The sequence below is a fragment of the Mobula hypostoma genome, chromosome 25 (assembly GCF_963921235.1).
Source record: "Mobula hypostoma chromosome 25, sMobHyp1.1, whole genome shotgun sequence".
Lineage (NCBI taxonomy): Eukaryota > Metazoa > Chordata > Chondrichthyes > Myliobatiformes > Myliobatidae > Mobula > Mobula hypostoma.
In genome coordinates, this window is record NC_086121.1 from 20,195,626 (window position 1) to 20,212,757 (window position 17,132).

The 17,132-nt window shown below is 45.1% G+C and overlaps 1 protein-coding gene across 1 annotated transcript in view; it reads right to left on the minus strand.

Annotated features, from left to right (window-relative positions):
- LOC134337799 (uncharacterized) overlaps positions 1 to 17,132 on the minus strand; it is a 41,460-nt gene that overhangs the window by 4,440 nt on the left and 19,888 nt on the right. The window contains exons 3-9 of the mRNA XM_063033051.1: positions 16,825 to 16,953; positions 10,955 to 11,104; positions 10,764 to 10,857; positions 2,904 to 3,030; positions 2,645 to 2,735; positions 2,163 to 2,237; positions 286 to 314 (exon numbers count right to left, since the gene is read on the minus strand). Coding sequence (XP_062889121.1) covers positions 286 to 314; positions 2,163 to 2,237; positions 2,645 to 2,735; positions 2,904 to 3,030; positions 10,764 to 10,857; positions 10,955 to 11,104; positions 16,825 to 16,953 — 695 coding nt within the window. The remainder of the gene's footprint in view (positions 1 to 285; positions 315 to 2,162; positions 2,238 to 2,644; positions 2,736 to 2,903; positions 3,031 to 10,763; positions 10,858 to 10,954; positions 11,105 to 16,824; positions 16,954 to 17,132) is intronic.

Below are 17,132 nucleotides of genomic sequence, written 5' to 3' on the forward strand. Positions count from 1 at the left end.
CGCGAGTTTCCCCTGGGTGCTCCGGTTTCCACCCACATCCCAAAGACGTGGAGGCTGATAGGTTAACTGGCCTCAGCAAATTGCCTCCGATGTGAATGATAGAACGTTGGGGGGTGGGTGGAGCGGATAAGAATGTGGGGAGGAGAAAATGGAGTTGACGCCAGATTAGCGTAAACAAGGGGTTAATGGCCAACGTGGACTCGGTGGGGTGAAGGCTTTCTCCCTGTATTTCCCTGACACCCTGACTCCATGCCTCCAGCTTGGTCAGGTAACTGCAACACTTACCACTTCGGTCTTTGGTTCAGGCCTCCTTCCTAAAAAAGAAACAATGAAAAGAAAGAGTTAATGTAGGACGAGTTTGTTTATTTGTATTTATTTATTGAGATATAGCACAGAACAGGCCCTTTAAGCCTTGCCACCCTGCAACCCCCCCCCCCATTTAACCCTAGCCTAATCAGGGGACAATTTACAATGACCAATTTTGGACTGTGAGAGGAAACCACGGGGAGAATGCACAAACTCTTTATAGTCAGCAGTGGGAATTGAACCCCAGTCGCCTGGACTAGAAAGTGTTGTGCTACCGTGCTGGGCCCCAGCTGGGTACATTTCAATGAAGGAATTACAGTGAGGTCTCAAGGGTTAAACTCACATGTAGGTGAAGGGAGAAACAAAGACAACAGAATGCTCCCAATTCCCAAATGACTTTTTTTTTTAAGATTATGAGGACACGCAGTCCTCATAATCTAAAAAAAAATGATTTATTTGTTCTTGAATAGGAGGTTGCCGTTACTGGCAAACCAATCGTGAATTCCCCTTGTGGGCGGTGAGTCACTTTGTCGAGTTGCTGCAGTCCCAAGAGTTCTGGAGCTGCTGGACTTTAGCAACATAGAAAAGGGGAATTTTTCTTTTCCCCCCAAATGAGGATGGTTACACTTCAAGGGGGAGCTGCAGGTGCGGGTTACCATGCAAATGTGTCAGGCTCCAGTCCTTCTATATGGTAGACTTGCAGCTTTGGGTGGTGAGGTGGTGAGGCTGAAGTATTCTTTGTCGGTTGCTGCTACACATTTTGCACTCGCACGGACAGAGCGAACATCTAATTGTCAATCGAGTGACCTGCCTTGTCCTGGACGGTGTCAAGCATCTTGTACCCTGACAGAGCGACACGCAGCCCAGGCAAAGGGAGAACCAAAAAGGCTTCGTGGAGTCAGCGACCTAATAATCCTCCAGCTTGATGGCCATTGCAGGGAGCCAAGTGCTGGGAAAGATGGTGGAATACGATTCCAATTCTCTAAATGACCCACAGGGTCACACACGCCCAGCTTTATGTTGCTAGGTTTGACCTGAATCCACCTTGCCACACATTTGGAAACAAGGCATTGTCACCACAAGGGCTGTGCAGTGTTCGATTACTGGTGACGCAGCTAGATTGGTGAATCAAGGTTGAAAATGTTTATCCTTTCTCCATCGACAGATCCTACTGGGCAGCAGGACCCAGTCAGTGATAGTGCTACCAAGTCACTCCTGGTAAAGGGCATTCAAGTCCCTCAACCAAAGCCCTTCCAAGTAGTGTTCAGCAGATAAAGGATAGTAATTCATTCAGCTGAACAAGGGCAATAGCTGAGAATCTGCAGAGGGCATCCTTGCTTGGGTTGCAGTCAATGCCAAGAGGTTTCATGGGTCAAACTCCCAGGGCCAATTTCTCCTGACATTAAATTACTGGTGGATTTGTCCCCAGGATTATGACGGCCAGTGTGATCTATCAGACAGGTCTCCCAGAGGCTAAAGTCTCCGGGTGTTCTGGGGAAGGAATTTACTGAATTAACTTTATCCAACCAGGTGTTCATGGGAATTGGGAGTCGACCTTGCAGTGGGGCTGCAGTCACAGAGCTCAGGAACGGGTGAGGGGAGGAGATGTCGTCAGAGAACCACATGTTTCTCCAGTGGGTGCTGCGCTGCCACATTAGCTGCCCCAGCTGAACAGAACGTTTTGCAGAATAGAAGGGAAGTCCCCACCTTCGAGCAAGCCAGGATAATCCATTCAGACTCGCAGAGGCCGGAGTGGCCACCAGGGGGCAGGGCAGATACAGAAATACAAGGTAACGTGATGACTCATTGAACAAGTCACCAAAAAGCAAATTACAAGGAAGTTAATCTCACGGTACCTTTCCTCTTGCAAATGACACAGACTGTTATCACAACTGCCACGGCAAGCAGGACAAAAGTTGCGACACATATTACTGGAAAACAAGAGATGGAGACTTAACGTTAACACTGAGACAAATTGAAGTCAGGGAGGGAGCTAGGCTGAGATTACTCTTGCACCATTGCCTCAGGACAGAGGCTACTGGGTCACAACACCTCCCCTCCCCCCCACAAGGGAAGAGGCTTGTAAACCCACGATGGAGAATCATAAGGCTACAAAGCCAAGGCTGGAGGAAAACATGTCTCCAAGGTGTAGCTTCTAACTCAGAGGCTACAGGATCCAACTAGCTTTCCGTAGCCCAGGGACAGGGGTGCAGGGGTGTAGATAACCCAAAATGGAGGCCCCTTCCCTCCCAGGGAACAGAGTCTGCTGGGACACTGGGCCGGGCGTGGGAATGCAGGGCATGCACTGAGGAACAGAGAAAGGAACTCTCAAACTCACCTGCCACCCAGGGACGAGGAAGAGATGTTTCCTTCTGGCTGATTTCAAAAACAGTCGCAGTTGGTTCTTCCTTCTTTGTCTGATATGTGACCTGCTCGGCAAAGCAACAAGGTTATTAGACAACAATACTTATGCCATGGCGAAGCACAAAAAGCAAGGTAGTGAGACCTTCTTACACGGAATGGATCACCCCACAGCACAGTGAACCATGGTGTGGTGGTGTCAATATCAACCAACGTCAAGTGTGGGGAGCCAGTACCTGTGCCGGACTAGAAGGCTGGATCGTAGATTTTGGAACGGGGAGAACCGGAAATAATTCCCTGCTGCATTCTGTGTCTTCTACACTGCTTCCTTCCCGTAAAGTCTTTCTCCCCTCCTCTGCACACCTGAAAAGCAAGCACCATAGAAAACATTGTGGCCCAAACTATATTATGTTTAAATTTAGAAAAAAAATCAGAAGTGATATTTTTGATCCTTCGGTTAAATATGAAGAGACTTGGAAACCATTTATTCAACATTTTCATATGATGTAATTTGACCTTTCCGAATCCTTCTTATTAACTTAAAATATATGAATAGAGGAGCAGAGTTGTCGACATTACTGAACGCGTTCGATTTAAGATAATGATCTAGCCTTGTTTTGTTCCGTTTGCTTTCTTTTTTTGGGTTTAGTATTTAGTTTTTTTTTGGTTTGTTTGGGGGTTTTCCTTTGTATTTTTTTCTTTTTCTTTCTTTTTTCTCTATGATTAACTATATCAAGAGCTTGGAAGTCTATTATACTTGTATTATTTGAAATCTTTTTTGTACATGCTTATCAACAATAAGATTATTCCAATCTCTCTGTATCAATATTGCTATTCTGTTTATAATTTTGGAAAACTAATAAAAAGATTTAAAAAGAAAGAAAACATTGTGAATTCTTCAAGTGGTGGAAGCAGGTATGATAATGGTACCCAAGGGGCATTGAGGCAGGCACATGAACAGACGTGAAATGGAGGGGCGTGGTTCATGTGCAGGAAAGATGGAATTAACGTAATTTAGCATCACGGTCAGCGCAGACATCATGGGCCAAAGAAATTGTTCCTGTGCTAAACTGCTACTTGGAGGAGGTTCACAGAAATGATTCTGGGAACAAAAAGGTTATCATATGATGGCTCTGGGCCTGTACTCTCATTCTTCTAAATTCCAGAGAGAGGTTCTCATTGAAACCTATTGAATGTTGAAAGGGCTAGATAGAGTGAATGTGGAGAGGATTTTTCCTTTTGGAGAGGGGGGATCTCGGACTAGAGGGCCCAGCTTCAGAATTGAGGGATATCCATTTAGAAAAGAGATGAGGAGGGATTTCTTTAGCCAGAGGATGGCGAATCTGTGGAATTCATTGCCACAGGTAGCTGTGGAGTCCAGGTCATTGGGTGTATTTAAGATGGAGGTTGATAGGTTCTTGGTTAGTCAGGGCATGAAAGGTTACGGGGAAAAGGCAGGAGAATGGGGTTGAGAGGGAAATTGGATCAGCCATGACGAAATGGCAGAGCAGACTCAATGGGTCAAATAGCCTAATTCTGCTCCCACCTCTTATGATCTTAAAGACTGGGCCATCAGCTGAAAGCAGCTGGTGGGAAATCAATAGCTTTAACAAACTCCCAAAGGTATCACAACGTTGTGTGGTTTCCAAACCCAGAGTCCACTGCTCCCAGTGTGGCTCCCAGACAGCAGATCTAGATTTCAGCCATTGTGGGCTAAAGGGCCTGTCCATATGCTGTAGACAACTATGTCCTACAACATTCCCCGACCACCATCTTGGTTCCAACCTGGTGTTTCTGATCTAAAAGTTCAACCTCTGAGGACCCTGTCTGAGCGCCCCTTTCGATAATGGGCTTGAAGATCCTCAGCCCTCCGCGCATTCTGTGCCTCAGTTTCTTCCAGGTGCTGTTGTACAATTCAGAACGCCGATCCAATGATGGAGGCAGTTGGTGGGTGGCAATCCTAATCTACCTACGGTCTTTTATTGGCTCTCCTCCATTATGTCCTGTTTAAGTTGAGAGAAAATAAGAAGTCGGACATTTGACACATCCTTTAGATTTGAGCAAATCTGGCGACCTTTTATCCAATATTTTCATTTAATTTTATTTATTACTCTTTCAATTTTTTTTTCCCCCAAAGTTTTAGATTTGATCAGAAAGTCTTTCTTTCTTTTTTTTTGGTTGTATCCTCAAAATGGACCTTTTTTTGTGTGTTTTTTTTTCTATAGTGTAGTTTTTTTTACCCTTTTCATTTAAAACCCAATGTTTTTTTCCTTTCTCTTTATAAACTGATAAGAGGAGAATTGCTATTTTCATTTTTTTTATTATATATTTTATACTAGTTTAACAATATCTATGATTTTGACAATGTCTATCTTAATCTTGGTTTATATTGTTACTGATAAGTATATTTGAGATAATTCTCCTCTTGATTGTATTTATGCTCCTTTTAAATCAATAAAAAGATTAAGGAAAGAAAGGGTTGTAATCAGGCGCTCGTTATCACTTTTTAAGCACACCGTGAAAGGGAGACTAAAGCTACATCTGTGCGAATCCGCACAGCATCTGGCAACCATGTGATCTTCCCCTTGAGGGCTGGCGTCAGAGGGATAACCCTCAAAATGCGTCGATGTACCTGGCCGGGTACCGAAAACCTGTGCCAACCAACTGGCAGGAGTGTTCACGGACATCTTCAACCCGTCACTGTTGCAGTCGTATGTGACCCCACCCCACGCCTAAAGAACATTAATCATACCAACGCCCAAGACGAGCCAGGTGGGCTGCCCGAATGACTACAGCCTTCTAGCCCTCACATCCATGGTATGCCGTCCTTCGAGAGGTCAGGCATGCCTAGGGTTAACTCCTGCTTAAGCAAGGAGCTGGACTCGCTGTATTACGCCCACTGTCACAAACGGATGTAATGTTACTGATGCCCCACAACACCTACATCAGACACCTGTTTATCGACTACAGCTCAGTGTTTCAACACCATCGCTGCTAATCAGCTTGCTTCAAAACCTGGGCCTCTGTAGCTCCCTCTGCAACGGGATCTTTGACTTCCTCAACGGAAGACCATAGTCAGTCCAGATCAGAAATAACACCTCCTCCGCACCGACAACCAATGCTGGCTCACCTCAAGGGTGCATGCTAAACCGAATACTCTACTCTCTCTACACCCACGACTGCGTGGCTAGGCACAACTCAAATGTCATCTATAAACTAGCCAATGATGTCACTGTTGATGGTAGGATCTCAGGCAGTGGTGAGGAGGCATATAGAAATGAGATGCAATAGATCAGCAGGTTGAGAGGTGTCACCACAAAAATAAAATGCCCTCAATGTCAGCAAGACCAAGGAATTGATTGTGGACTTCGGGAAGGAGAAGTTGAGAAACACACAGCAACACTCATCGAGGGAGCAGCAGTGGAAAGAGTGAGCGATTTGAAGTTCCTGGGTGTAGACATGTCAGAGGACCTATCCCTGGCCCAACATATTGATACAATCATGAAGGAGGCACACCAGCAGCATTAGGAGTTTGAGGAAATTTGGTACGTCACCAAATACTCTATCAAATTTCTGCAGATGTACTGTGGAGAGCAGAAGAGAGGGAAAAGCTAAAATGGGATGTAAATTTAACTAGAGGCACGAGAGAGGAGCTGAAAGGGGACACTCATAGGGATGATAGTGGAGCAGCAATAACTGGAGTTTCTGGGATTAATTTGGAAGACACTGGATCAGTTCATCCCAAAGAAGCAGCAGCATTCTGAAGGGAGGATGACAAGGGAAGTCAAGGACAGCATAAAAGCAAAAGAGAATTTAGAAAAAAGAGTGGGAAGTTAGAGGATTGGGAATACTTTTAAAAGCCAACAGAAGGCAACTAAAAACGTAATAAGGAGATAAAGGATGAAATATTAAGGTAAGCAAACCAATAATATAAAAGAAGATAAGAAAAGTTTATTCAGTTGTATAAAGAGTAACGGAGACTAGAGTGGACATCGGACCACTGGAAAATGCCGCTGGTGATGTAGTAATGTGAAATAAAACGGAGGACAAACTGAATTAGTATTTTCCATCAGTCTTCACAGTGTAAGAGACTCGCAGCATGCCAGAAATTGGAAAGTGTCAAGGGGTAGATTTGAGTGTAGTCACTATTATTATTTCACCTGCAAGTCTGTTGGGGTTATCTGCTATATCCGGAGCTTCCGGTGTGCATTGGTGAGACCCGACGTAGATTGGGAGACTGTATTATGCCGAGCACCTACACTCCGTCGGCCAGAAAAAGCGGGATCTCCCAGTGGCCACCCATTTCAATTCTACTTCCCATTCCCATTCTGACATGTCAGTCCATGGCCTCCTCGACTGTCGTGATGAGGCCACACTCGGGTTGGAGGAGCAACACTTTATATTCCATCTGGGTAGCCTCCAACCTGGTGGTATGAACATCGATTTCTCAAACTTGTGATATTGCTCCCCCCTTCACCATTCCCGTTTCCCTCTCTCAGCTTGTCCCCTCACCTGCCCATCACCTCCCTCTGGTGCTCCTCCCCCTTCCCTCTTTTCCATGGAATTCCACCCTCTCCTACCAGATTCCCCCTTTTCCAGCCCTTTATTGCTTTCACCAGTCAACTTCCCAGCCCTTTACTTCACCTCTCCCTCTCTCCCGGTTTCACCTATCACCTACCACTTTGTACTTCTTCCTCCCCTCCCCCATCTTCTTATTCTGACTTCTCATCTTTTTTTCCCCACTCCTAATGAAGGGTCTTGGCCCAAAACGTCAACCGTACTGTTTTCCATAAACGCTGCTGAGTTCCTCCAGCATTTTGTGTGTGTCAGAAGGTGCTCGGGAAGCTGAAAAGTCTAAAAGTAGAAAAGTCATCTGGACCAGATGGACTACACCCCAGGGTTCCAAAGGAGATTGCTGAAAATACTGTGCAGGCATTAGGGCATTAGTAATGATATTTCAGGGATCACTGGATTCTGAGATGGTCCCAGAGAACAGGAAAATCACAAATGTCACTTTACTCTGAGAAGGGGAGGGAGGGAAAGAAACAGGAAATTTTAAACCTGTCAGGCTGACTTCAGTGGTTGGCAAAATGTTAGGATCCATTTTTAAACATGAGGTTTAGGGACACTTGGAGGCCTATGATAAGACAGGCTGCGTTCAGCATGGTTTCTTTAGGGAGATATCAGATCTGATAAATCTGTTAGAAACCTCTGAGGAAACAACAGGCAGGATAGACAAAGGAGAGTGAGTGGATGTTGTTTAGCTGGATTTTCAGAAGGCCTTTAAACAAGGCGCTGCACGTGACCCTGCTAAGCAATGCCTATGGCATTTCAGAAAAGATATCAGATTGGATGGCTAGCAGAAGAGAAAGAGCGGGATAAAGGGTTGGCTACAGATGACTAGTGGTGATCTGCAGGGGTTGGTGTTGGGACCGCTTCTTTTCACATTATCGGTCATTGGTGTGGCTACTGAAATTATCGGCTGTGTGGCCACGTTTGTGGACAATAAACAAGATAGGTAGAAAGGCCTAATTCTACTCCTAGGTCTTACAGTGTTCTGACCCGTCGTATCACTGCCTGTTATGGAGGGTCCGATGGACTGGATCGGAAGAGGCTGCAGAGGGTTGTAGACTCGGACATCTCCACCTCAAACACAACCCTCCCCATCATCGAGGACATCTTGAAAAGGTGGGGCCTCAAGGCAGCATCCATCGTTAAGGACCCTCACCATCCAGGACATGTCTGCTCCTTATAATTACAACGACGCTTTTGAGAACAGCTTCTTCTCCTCTGCTCTCGGGCTTCTGAACTGTCTGTGGACCCGTGAACTCTACCTGACTAATCCACCTGCACTATTTGTTTCTTTTAGTTTTTATTGTAACTTCCAATAATTTTTTAACATCTTGAGTCATACTGTTGCCACAAAACAACAAATTTCACAAAGTACGTCAGTGGTAATAAACCTGATTCTGATTTTGCTATGCCGTGAAGATCCACTCATGCCAGAGCTCATGCCTAGGGTCTTCATCTGAAGCCACTACAGAGATAAAGGATGCCCTGATTGTGATGTTTCAAAGTGTACCAGCTTTTGGAAAATTCCCAATGGACTAGAAAACTTTTAAGAATTGCCCCAATGCAGGAAAAAGGGAAAATTTGCTTGACATCTATCATTTGGAAAATGCTAGAATCAATATTTATGGAAAACTTAACAGGACAGACATAAAATTATAGGACAGTTGAACAGAATCAGTCTGATTTTATAAGAGGAAAATAATGTTTGATTAGTTACTTTGAAGATACTTTGAGGGCACAGCAGACAGGGTGAATAAAAAGAGTTTCAGTAGATATTTGAATTTCCAGATAGATTTTTTTTTTAAAGTTAAGAACTTTGGAGTATAAACTAGCATGGGTAAAGATTAGATAAACAACAGAAAATGAAGAGTTGAGATAAATGGATAATCTTTCCACATGATAAGTTGCAATTAGAGTGGTGCCACAGGGATCAGTGCGAGAGTACGGATAACAACCTACATTAATGATTCAAGGGACCAGCTGCATTGTGGCCAAATTTGCTGATGTCCTGAAGACAGGTTGGAATACAAAGTATGAAGAGAACTCAGAGTCTGAAAAAAAATTAAATAAGCTTGCTGACAAGCATTTGGCAAGAGGCACAAAGTTACTACTTCAATAGAAAAATACGTAGAAAAAGAACATAGAATATAGAATAGTACAGCACAGTACAGGCCCTTCAGCCCACATTGTTGTGCCGACCATCAAACCCTGCCTCCCATATAACCCCCCACCTTAAATTCCTCCATATACCTGTCTAATAGTCTCTTAAATTTCACTAGTGTATCTGCCTTCACCACTGACTCAGGCAGTGCATTCCACGCACCAACCACTCTCTGAGTAAAAAACCTTCCTTTAATATCCCCCTTGAACTTCCCACCCCTTACCTTAAAGCCATACCCCCTTGTATTGAGCAGTGGTGCCCTGGGGAAGGGGTGCTGGCTATCCACTCTATCTATTCCTTTTAATATCTTGTATACCTCTATCATGTCTCCTCTCATCCTCCTTCTCTCCAAAGAGTAAAGCCCTAGCTCCCTTAATCTCTGATCATAATGCATACTCTCTAAACCAGGCAGCATCCTGGTAAATCTCCTCTGTATCCTTTCCAATGCTTCCACATCCTTCCTATAGGGAGGCGACCAGAACTGGACACAGTACTCCGAGTGTGGCCTAACCAGAGTTTTATAGAGCTGCATCATTACCTCACAACTCTTAAATTCTATCCCTTGACTTATGAAAGAAAAATTGATTGAATGAAGAGACACTAAATAATGCTGCAGAGGGATCTGGGTGTCCTTCTAACACAACAGGTAATGAGGAAGGCAAATGGAACGTTGGCCTTCACTCAGAGGGGGTGAAAATGTCAGATGGGAAGTTTTACTGTAACTCTATTGGACAATGGTGAAGGAGCCCTCCATAAAGTTATAGTCTCTATTAGATGTCTTACATGTGATGGTGGAAGTTCAGAGAAGTTTCACTGGATTCTCTCCAAGGATGAGAGGAGAAGTTTAAGAAGGTTGATCCTACTTGAAATTGGAAGAATGAGTTGTGATCTTAATGGCGTTTGTGAGGCTGTGTGTGTGGATAGTGTACGCGGATGTGAATACACACGCACATCACTGAATTCACCCACTACTTCATTTTTCTGTGTGTGCCTCTTTGTCTGAAGTGGAGCCCATTTTTCCCCCCATGCATGGGCATTTTTTTTTGGTGTGTAGGAATGCAGAATTTATGTGCCCTACGTGTATTTTATGAGTGCCTATTCCTTTTTCTGTGTGTTTTTTCCTTCTTCCGTATTCCCCCCACTCAAACAGTTTGCTGCATGCGTCTGTCTGTGTCCTTTCTTTCAATATCTAACCCAAGCTGCGTGTCCTGGGAGTATTGGTACAGGAGGAGATTTGCCTTCTATCCAGCCCACGACGCATCTTTCGTTACCTCGGTGTCCACGAGGAGCGGAACGCTAATTCTCAGGAGCCCATGCATACCGTGGTAGGTAAGTTCAACTTCTAACACAAGGAACCACTTACACAGTGTGGGGTCTGCATGGGTCAGTGGAAGAGACTTTATCCGAGAACGTTCCAGGAGCACATGGCCCACATTTCACATCACTATCTCCAGTTCCTGGAATTCACAAACACAAAGGTCAACTTTGCAGGAACATCCAACCTTCAAGAATCCCAATTAACCCCCCCCCCCAAAAAAAAGGATCTAATCGTACCTTTCTCAATGACACCATGACCCTCCTTGCATTCCGTATGTTTCCAGCACTGGTTACATGTTTTGCCAGAGGGATCGATGCAGTGGAAGCCGCTGCGACATTGACACACCCTCATGGACGTCGATGTGCAGGCTTGAACCTCTTCCTGGTCTGCATTGGGGGAGAGGGTGGGAAGACACGATGCTGCTGTTAAGGCGTGAAGAAACGGCCCTACGTGCAAGCTGCGCGGACACCTCGCAAATCGCATGTTTCTGATTCCCACAGTGGGCCCGAAACTAAAACCGTCACCGGCTGCCACTAGCTCAGGGGTCCCCAACCCTTTTTTTGCACCGCGGACCGGTTTAATATTAACAATATTCTTGCGGACCAGCCGACCGGGGTTGTGGGGGGGCGGAGGTGTTCAAGTAGGGTTAAACCCACCTCAACGTCTTTTATAGTTAGGGTTGCTAACTTTCCCACTCCCAAATAAGGGACAAAAGTAACAGTCAAATCCGGGAAACACGAGGAATTCTGCAGATGCTGCAAATTCAAACAACACACATCAAAGTTGCTGGTGAACGCAGCAGGCCAGGCAGCATCTGTAGGAAGAGGTACAGTCGACGTTTCGGGCCGAGACCCTTCGTCAGGACTAGCTGAAAGAAGGTTAGTCCTGACGAAGGGTCTCGGCCCGAAACATCCACTGTACCTCTTCCTACAGATGCTGCCTGGCCTGCTGCGTTCACCAGCAACTTTGATGTTAGTCAAATCCTGGGACTCTTTACCCCAGGAAAGACTACCATGAAGCCTTGCGTGTGCACATGCGTGTACGTACTGATTTTCCCCCCCACAAATCGGTTTTGCCTTCATCTTCCCGACTATACTGTACATACATTATTTCTACTTTATATAGGCTGTGTATTTATGCTGTTACTATATGTTAGCGTTATTTATTTTCAGTTTTATGTGTTATTTGGTATGATTTGTTAGGTTATTTTTTGGGTCTGGGAGCGCTCAAAAATTTTTCCCATATAAATTAATGGTAACTGCTTCTTCGCTTCACAGCATTTTGGCACAAAAGGTTTCATAGGAACACTCTACCTTAGCGGGGGAAATACGGGACAAGGGCGCATGGGACAAACCAATTTAGCCCAATATACGGGATGTCCCGGCAAATATGGGACGGTTGGCAACCTTATGTTCAAGTTCAACAGTGCGTGACAGGGAATGAGGAAAGGTGCAGCTGACTCGTATCGTTTCCTCGCGGCCCGGTAGCACATGCTTTGCGGCCCGGTAGCACATGCTTTGCGGCCCGGTACTGGTCCGCGGCCCGGTGGTTGGGGACCACCGCACTAGCTGAATAATTAATCGTCAACACAAGACATTCTGCAAACACTGGAAATCCAAGGCAACACACGTAAACACAAAATGCTGCAGGAACTCAACAGGTCAGGCAGCATCTACAGAAATAAATGAACAGTCAACGATTCAAGTCGAGACCCTTCTTTGGGACTGGAAAAGAAGGGGGAAGACAGCAGAAGAGAAAGGTGGGGTGGGTAAGGGGGAGGGAGGATAGTTAGAAGGTGATAGGTGAAGCCAGGAGGATAGGAAAGGTGAAAGGTTAGATAAGAAGGAATCTGATAGGAGAGGAAAGTGGACTATAGGAGAAAGGGAAGGAAGAGGGTATAGGCACGTGAGAAGAGGGGAATAGAAGAGGGGAGGGCGAGGGAAACATTTTTTTTTAAACCAGAAGGAGAAATTGATATTCATGCCATCAGGTTGGTGGCCACCCAGGTGGAATATAAGGTGTTGTTCCTCCACCCTGAGGGTGGCCTCACCTAGGCACAGGAGGAGGCCGTGGGCCGACGTGTTGGAACAGCTATCAGAATGATTCATTGACACTTTCAGATCCAGAGAAATAATAAAGCAAATGGCATCCATTTCAAAAGCACCTCATAGAATCAGTGATCCATGCAGCACAGAGCCAAGCCCTTTGCCTCACTGAATCTGCACCAACGACCAAGCACACGTTTACGCTAATCCCACTTTATTCCCCACCTTCCACCCCCCACCCACACACTTCCACATTCCATTAACTCCTCCCCAATTCCAAATGCTCACCTCCACACGGGGGGCCATTTACAGTGGCCAATTAACTTATCAACGTGTGTGTCGCTGGAAGGTGGGAGAAAACTGGAGGGCAGAGAGAAAACTCCGCACAGACAGCACTGCGAGTCACAATCGAACCCAGGCTGTTGAAACCACAAGGCAGCAGCTGTCCCGCTGTGTTACCCCTGCATGGTGGTGTCATGCCTACCACTAACATATAGCAAAACTTAAGCAATTACCAAACAAAGAACACATCCAGGCCACGTTATTATAGTGAATGACTAAAAGTTCAGCTAGGGATGTAGATTTTAAGGAGAAATCTAATAGAAGATAAAGGAGTGGAGAGGCAGAGTCAGGGAGGAAATGGTGGACGTTAGACCCTTGGCGTATGTAGGGATGATGAAATTCTGAGAAATCTAGATACAGTACCAGGATTAGCAGAGTAAAAAGGATTCGTTGGATTGGGCCAGGATTGAGGATATGTTTAAAATTTGGGGCTCAGTTTTCTCAATAAAAAAGCATTTTCCCCCGATTCCAGAAAGATCTACTGGAACATTGACCTGGACATATTTTTGCTCGTAGGCAGGCTGAATCTTCATCACTCAAAGAGTGATCAGAATGTGGAATTTGCTTTCACAAGGAGTAGATAAGAAAATCAATTTGCAAAAAAAAAGTTTTCAACACATTTGGAAGAAAGGAATATTTGGATATGCTAAAGTTTGTTTTAAAGGGAAATAGGAAAAGGCAAGTGGAGCATAAACATCAGACCATTTGCCCCATCTGAGTTATGTTGATGTTTATGGGATGTTTGGGGACATGCAATGCACTGCAGGAAAAATTTCAAAGTACATTTATTATCGAAGTATGTATGCAGTATTCAACCCTGAACTTCATCTTCCACACAGACAGCCATGAAACAAAGAAAACTAGGGAACCCATTTAAAGAAAAACATCAAACCCCCAACACGTCTAAAAAAAGAACAAATCATGCAAACTGCAAAAAAGAGTGAAAAACACAATACAAAATACCAAATCACAAAGACATCGAAAGCGTCCAGGTACATTCAGTTCAGTTCAATCCAGTTTCTCAATAACTGCAGGCCGCCCCGATCAAAATCGCTCAAAACAGCAACAATTTTGAGTTCAAGGTATTCGGTGAAGCAGCAGCAAACCCATTTGGCCTTGCACCAGACGGCAATGGTGGGCAGAGGTGTGAGATGAGGTTTGGCGATCAGGAAAGTGTATCCCTTCATTCATTGATACATTTGTTCTGTGAGACTTTTTGTTTTAAAAGCAATGGTTTAATGAATCATTGCAGGGCTTGAGTCATTCCCTACAGGCGAACGTGGTGAGTTATTTGCAGCTTCTTGGATTCGATTCCCGGGAAACAAGGAGGATAGCATGCAGGGAGGTTAACAGCCAGCAGTTCACCATGTCAAATTGTTTCCAAAGCTCTTGGGGTTTCTTCAAATGACTTGCTGTGCAAAGCTGCAAATACATCACACTTGCTATTTAAATTAGTGCAGCATCAAAGAAAGAAATCCCTTGTGGGAAACCTACATAAGCAGTACCACATTATCTGAAATATTCGTGAAGAGGTGAGAGTGTGCATTGTAGCTCAGCAGTTGGGGAAAAGAGGTCAAGGAAGTCTTTCACACAGTTGAGACCTGAACTCTCAGATCCCTACTGATTTCACAATTGCAGGAGACTCCAATAAAGTCTGGAGAATTCCTTAGGATTCCCAAAAGTGCACAAAAGCACAGAATGTCCTCTTCCATTTCTGTGATGACACACAGAGTAACAACTGGACACTTAAGCAAGAAGCTTCTGACACTGAGTACAAATGAAAATAGTCAACAAAACATTTTTAGCCAAGTGGAAGTTTGGCAAAGCGTCAGCACCGTTATGCAATCAAGCTCATTGCTGTATATTCAATAAAAATTAATTTCTTCTTTCTCCAAATTCCTACATGATACAAGTGGTCTGAAATTATATTTGTGTTCAGTATCAAGTGATCTATCATAACCACAATAAAATTCTGAGGAAGCAACACTTTCGAAAAACTTGGTTGTCCAGTGCAATTGGCCATTTGCTGCATCTCACAGAATAATTAAGTACCGTGCACAATTCTGATTTGATGGAGACAGATGTGAGAGCACGGAGAAACATCTGGAGAAACTTCTGAAATGCCCGCTTCGCTGCCGCTGCTACTGTGTGGTCCAGAATCTCCGGAGAAGGCCTCTGAATCCTTGGCTTTGCTTGTTTCGGCAGCCGGGACGAGGTCGAAGGCGCTCGGCAGAGGATGGCACTCGGGAGGCTGTATCGGAGGGGCTGGTCGGAGCCTCGAAGTTTTTGGATGGACTCAGTGTCAGCTGTGGTCGGGTGCTTCTAATCGGCAGTTGTCGGTGCCTGGAGGTTTATGGCAGGGAATTTCTCCCTTTTTGCCGCCTGCTATCCGGGGACTATCGGAGTCGATTGGGACTTGAGATTTTTTTTTTTAACCGTGCCCATGGTCTGCTCTTTATCAAATTATGGTATTGTTTCGCACTGCTGTAACCATATGTTACAATTATGTGGTTTTGTCAGTTTTAGTCTTTGGTTTGTCCTGTTTTTTTTGTGATATCACTGGAGAAACATTGTATCATTTTTTAATGCACGCATTTCCAAATGACAATAAACGAGGACTGAGTATCCTCATAATCTAAAAAAAAATCAGTCCAACCATGGTCAAGGCATTGGTGTACAACCTCTGTTGCCCCGTTCGCTGAGATTTGCAATTAATGGAAAAAAGTAGATGAAGGCAAATGCAATATTAGCATTTATTTCAGGACTGGAATCCTAAAGGAAGGCTTTATCAGTCAATCGCATTTGGAACATTGTGAACCACTTTGGTCCCCGAAGTTAAAGAAAGATGTTCAGGCCTTGGAGAGCATCCTGGGAAGGTTCACAAGAAAGATACTGGTCATGGAAGGCCTAGCGTACGAGCAGCATTTGTTCTGGGTCTGTACGTAACAGAGTTCAGAAGGATGAGTCGGTCTCTCGTTGAAATCTACTGAGAACTGAGAAGTTTCGATACAGTGGACACGGAGAGAACAGGAGAGCCTTGGGTCCAAGGGCACAGCTTAGAATAAAAGGACATTCACTTAAAACTGAGATAAGGAGGGATTTCTTCAGCCAGAAGGTGGTGAGTCTGTGGAATTCATTGCCCCTGAGGGTGGTGGAAGCTAGGTTATTTGGTGTAATTAAGGCAGAGGCTCGTGACTGGAAAAGGGGTCAAAGGTTCTGAGAAGAAGGAAGGAGAACTGAGTTGAAAAGAAAAGCAGCCACGATTAAATGGTGGAGCAAACTAGATGGGCTGAATGGCCTAATTTCACTCCTATGTCTTATGACATTATGGTCAAGTGATGACACACGGACCGACTTATGAGAGGAGTGTAAAGGTGAAGCTAGTGCCTTTTGCAGGGAGAATGGGTAAGTGGTCAGGAAGTCACAATCTACTTGCCTCTCCTGAGCGCACCACCCTCTCCTGAAGACACCAACTCCAGCAGGGACGATGGATACCTGCAATCACTCATAGAAATGGCTGTCCACCAGGGAACCCTCCACAAGGTGAGCATCAACAACGTATTCAACAATACAGATACTGATCGCAATTCAAGTCCAAGTGATCTCTCTGGTTGGGGCCCATTCCAATCCCTGGTTAACTTCCTCCTAGAGCCCAGGCCATGGTGGCTTTGGTAACCTTCCCCCTGCCCTTGCCGAGGAACCAAGCTCCCATGACATACCTTCACCGCACAGAGCTTCACATCCCTTGCACTTCTTCAGTGTGTTCCAGTATGCTGTGTACTGGCTTGTCCCACACGGCCTGCACTGTGTGTCCACATCGCGGGAGCAGGCCTGGATCTGATGCGTTCCTGAAATACAGAATGGACTTCATCAATCTTAAAGGTCCAATCCAAGGATTCTCCAGCCAGGGGCACGAAATTCAACCAGAGGTACCCTGGGGTAAATTGCCTTTAACCCTGTTACCTGAGTAACTGACCTTTCACCTCAGCCACAATGGCCTCAGGCCCGACTCTGTTCCAGTTCCTCA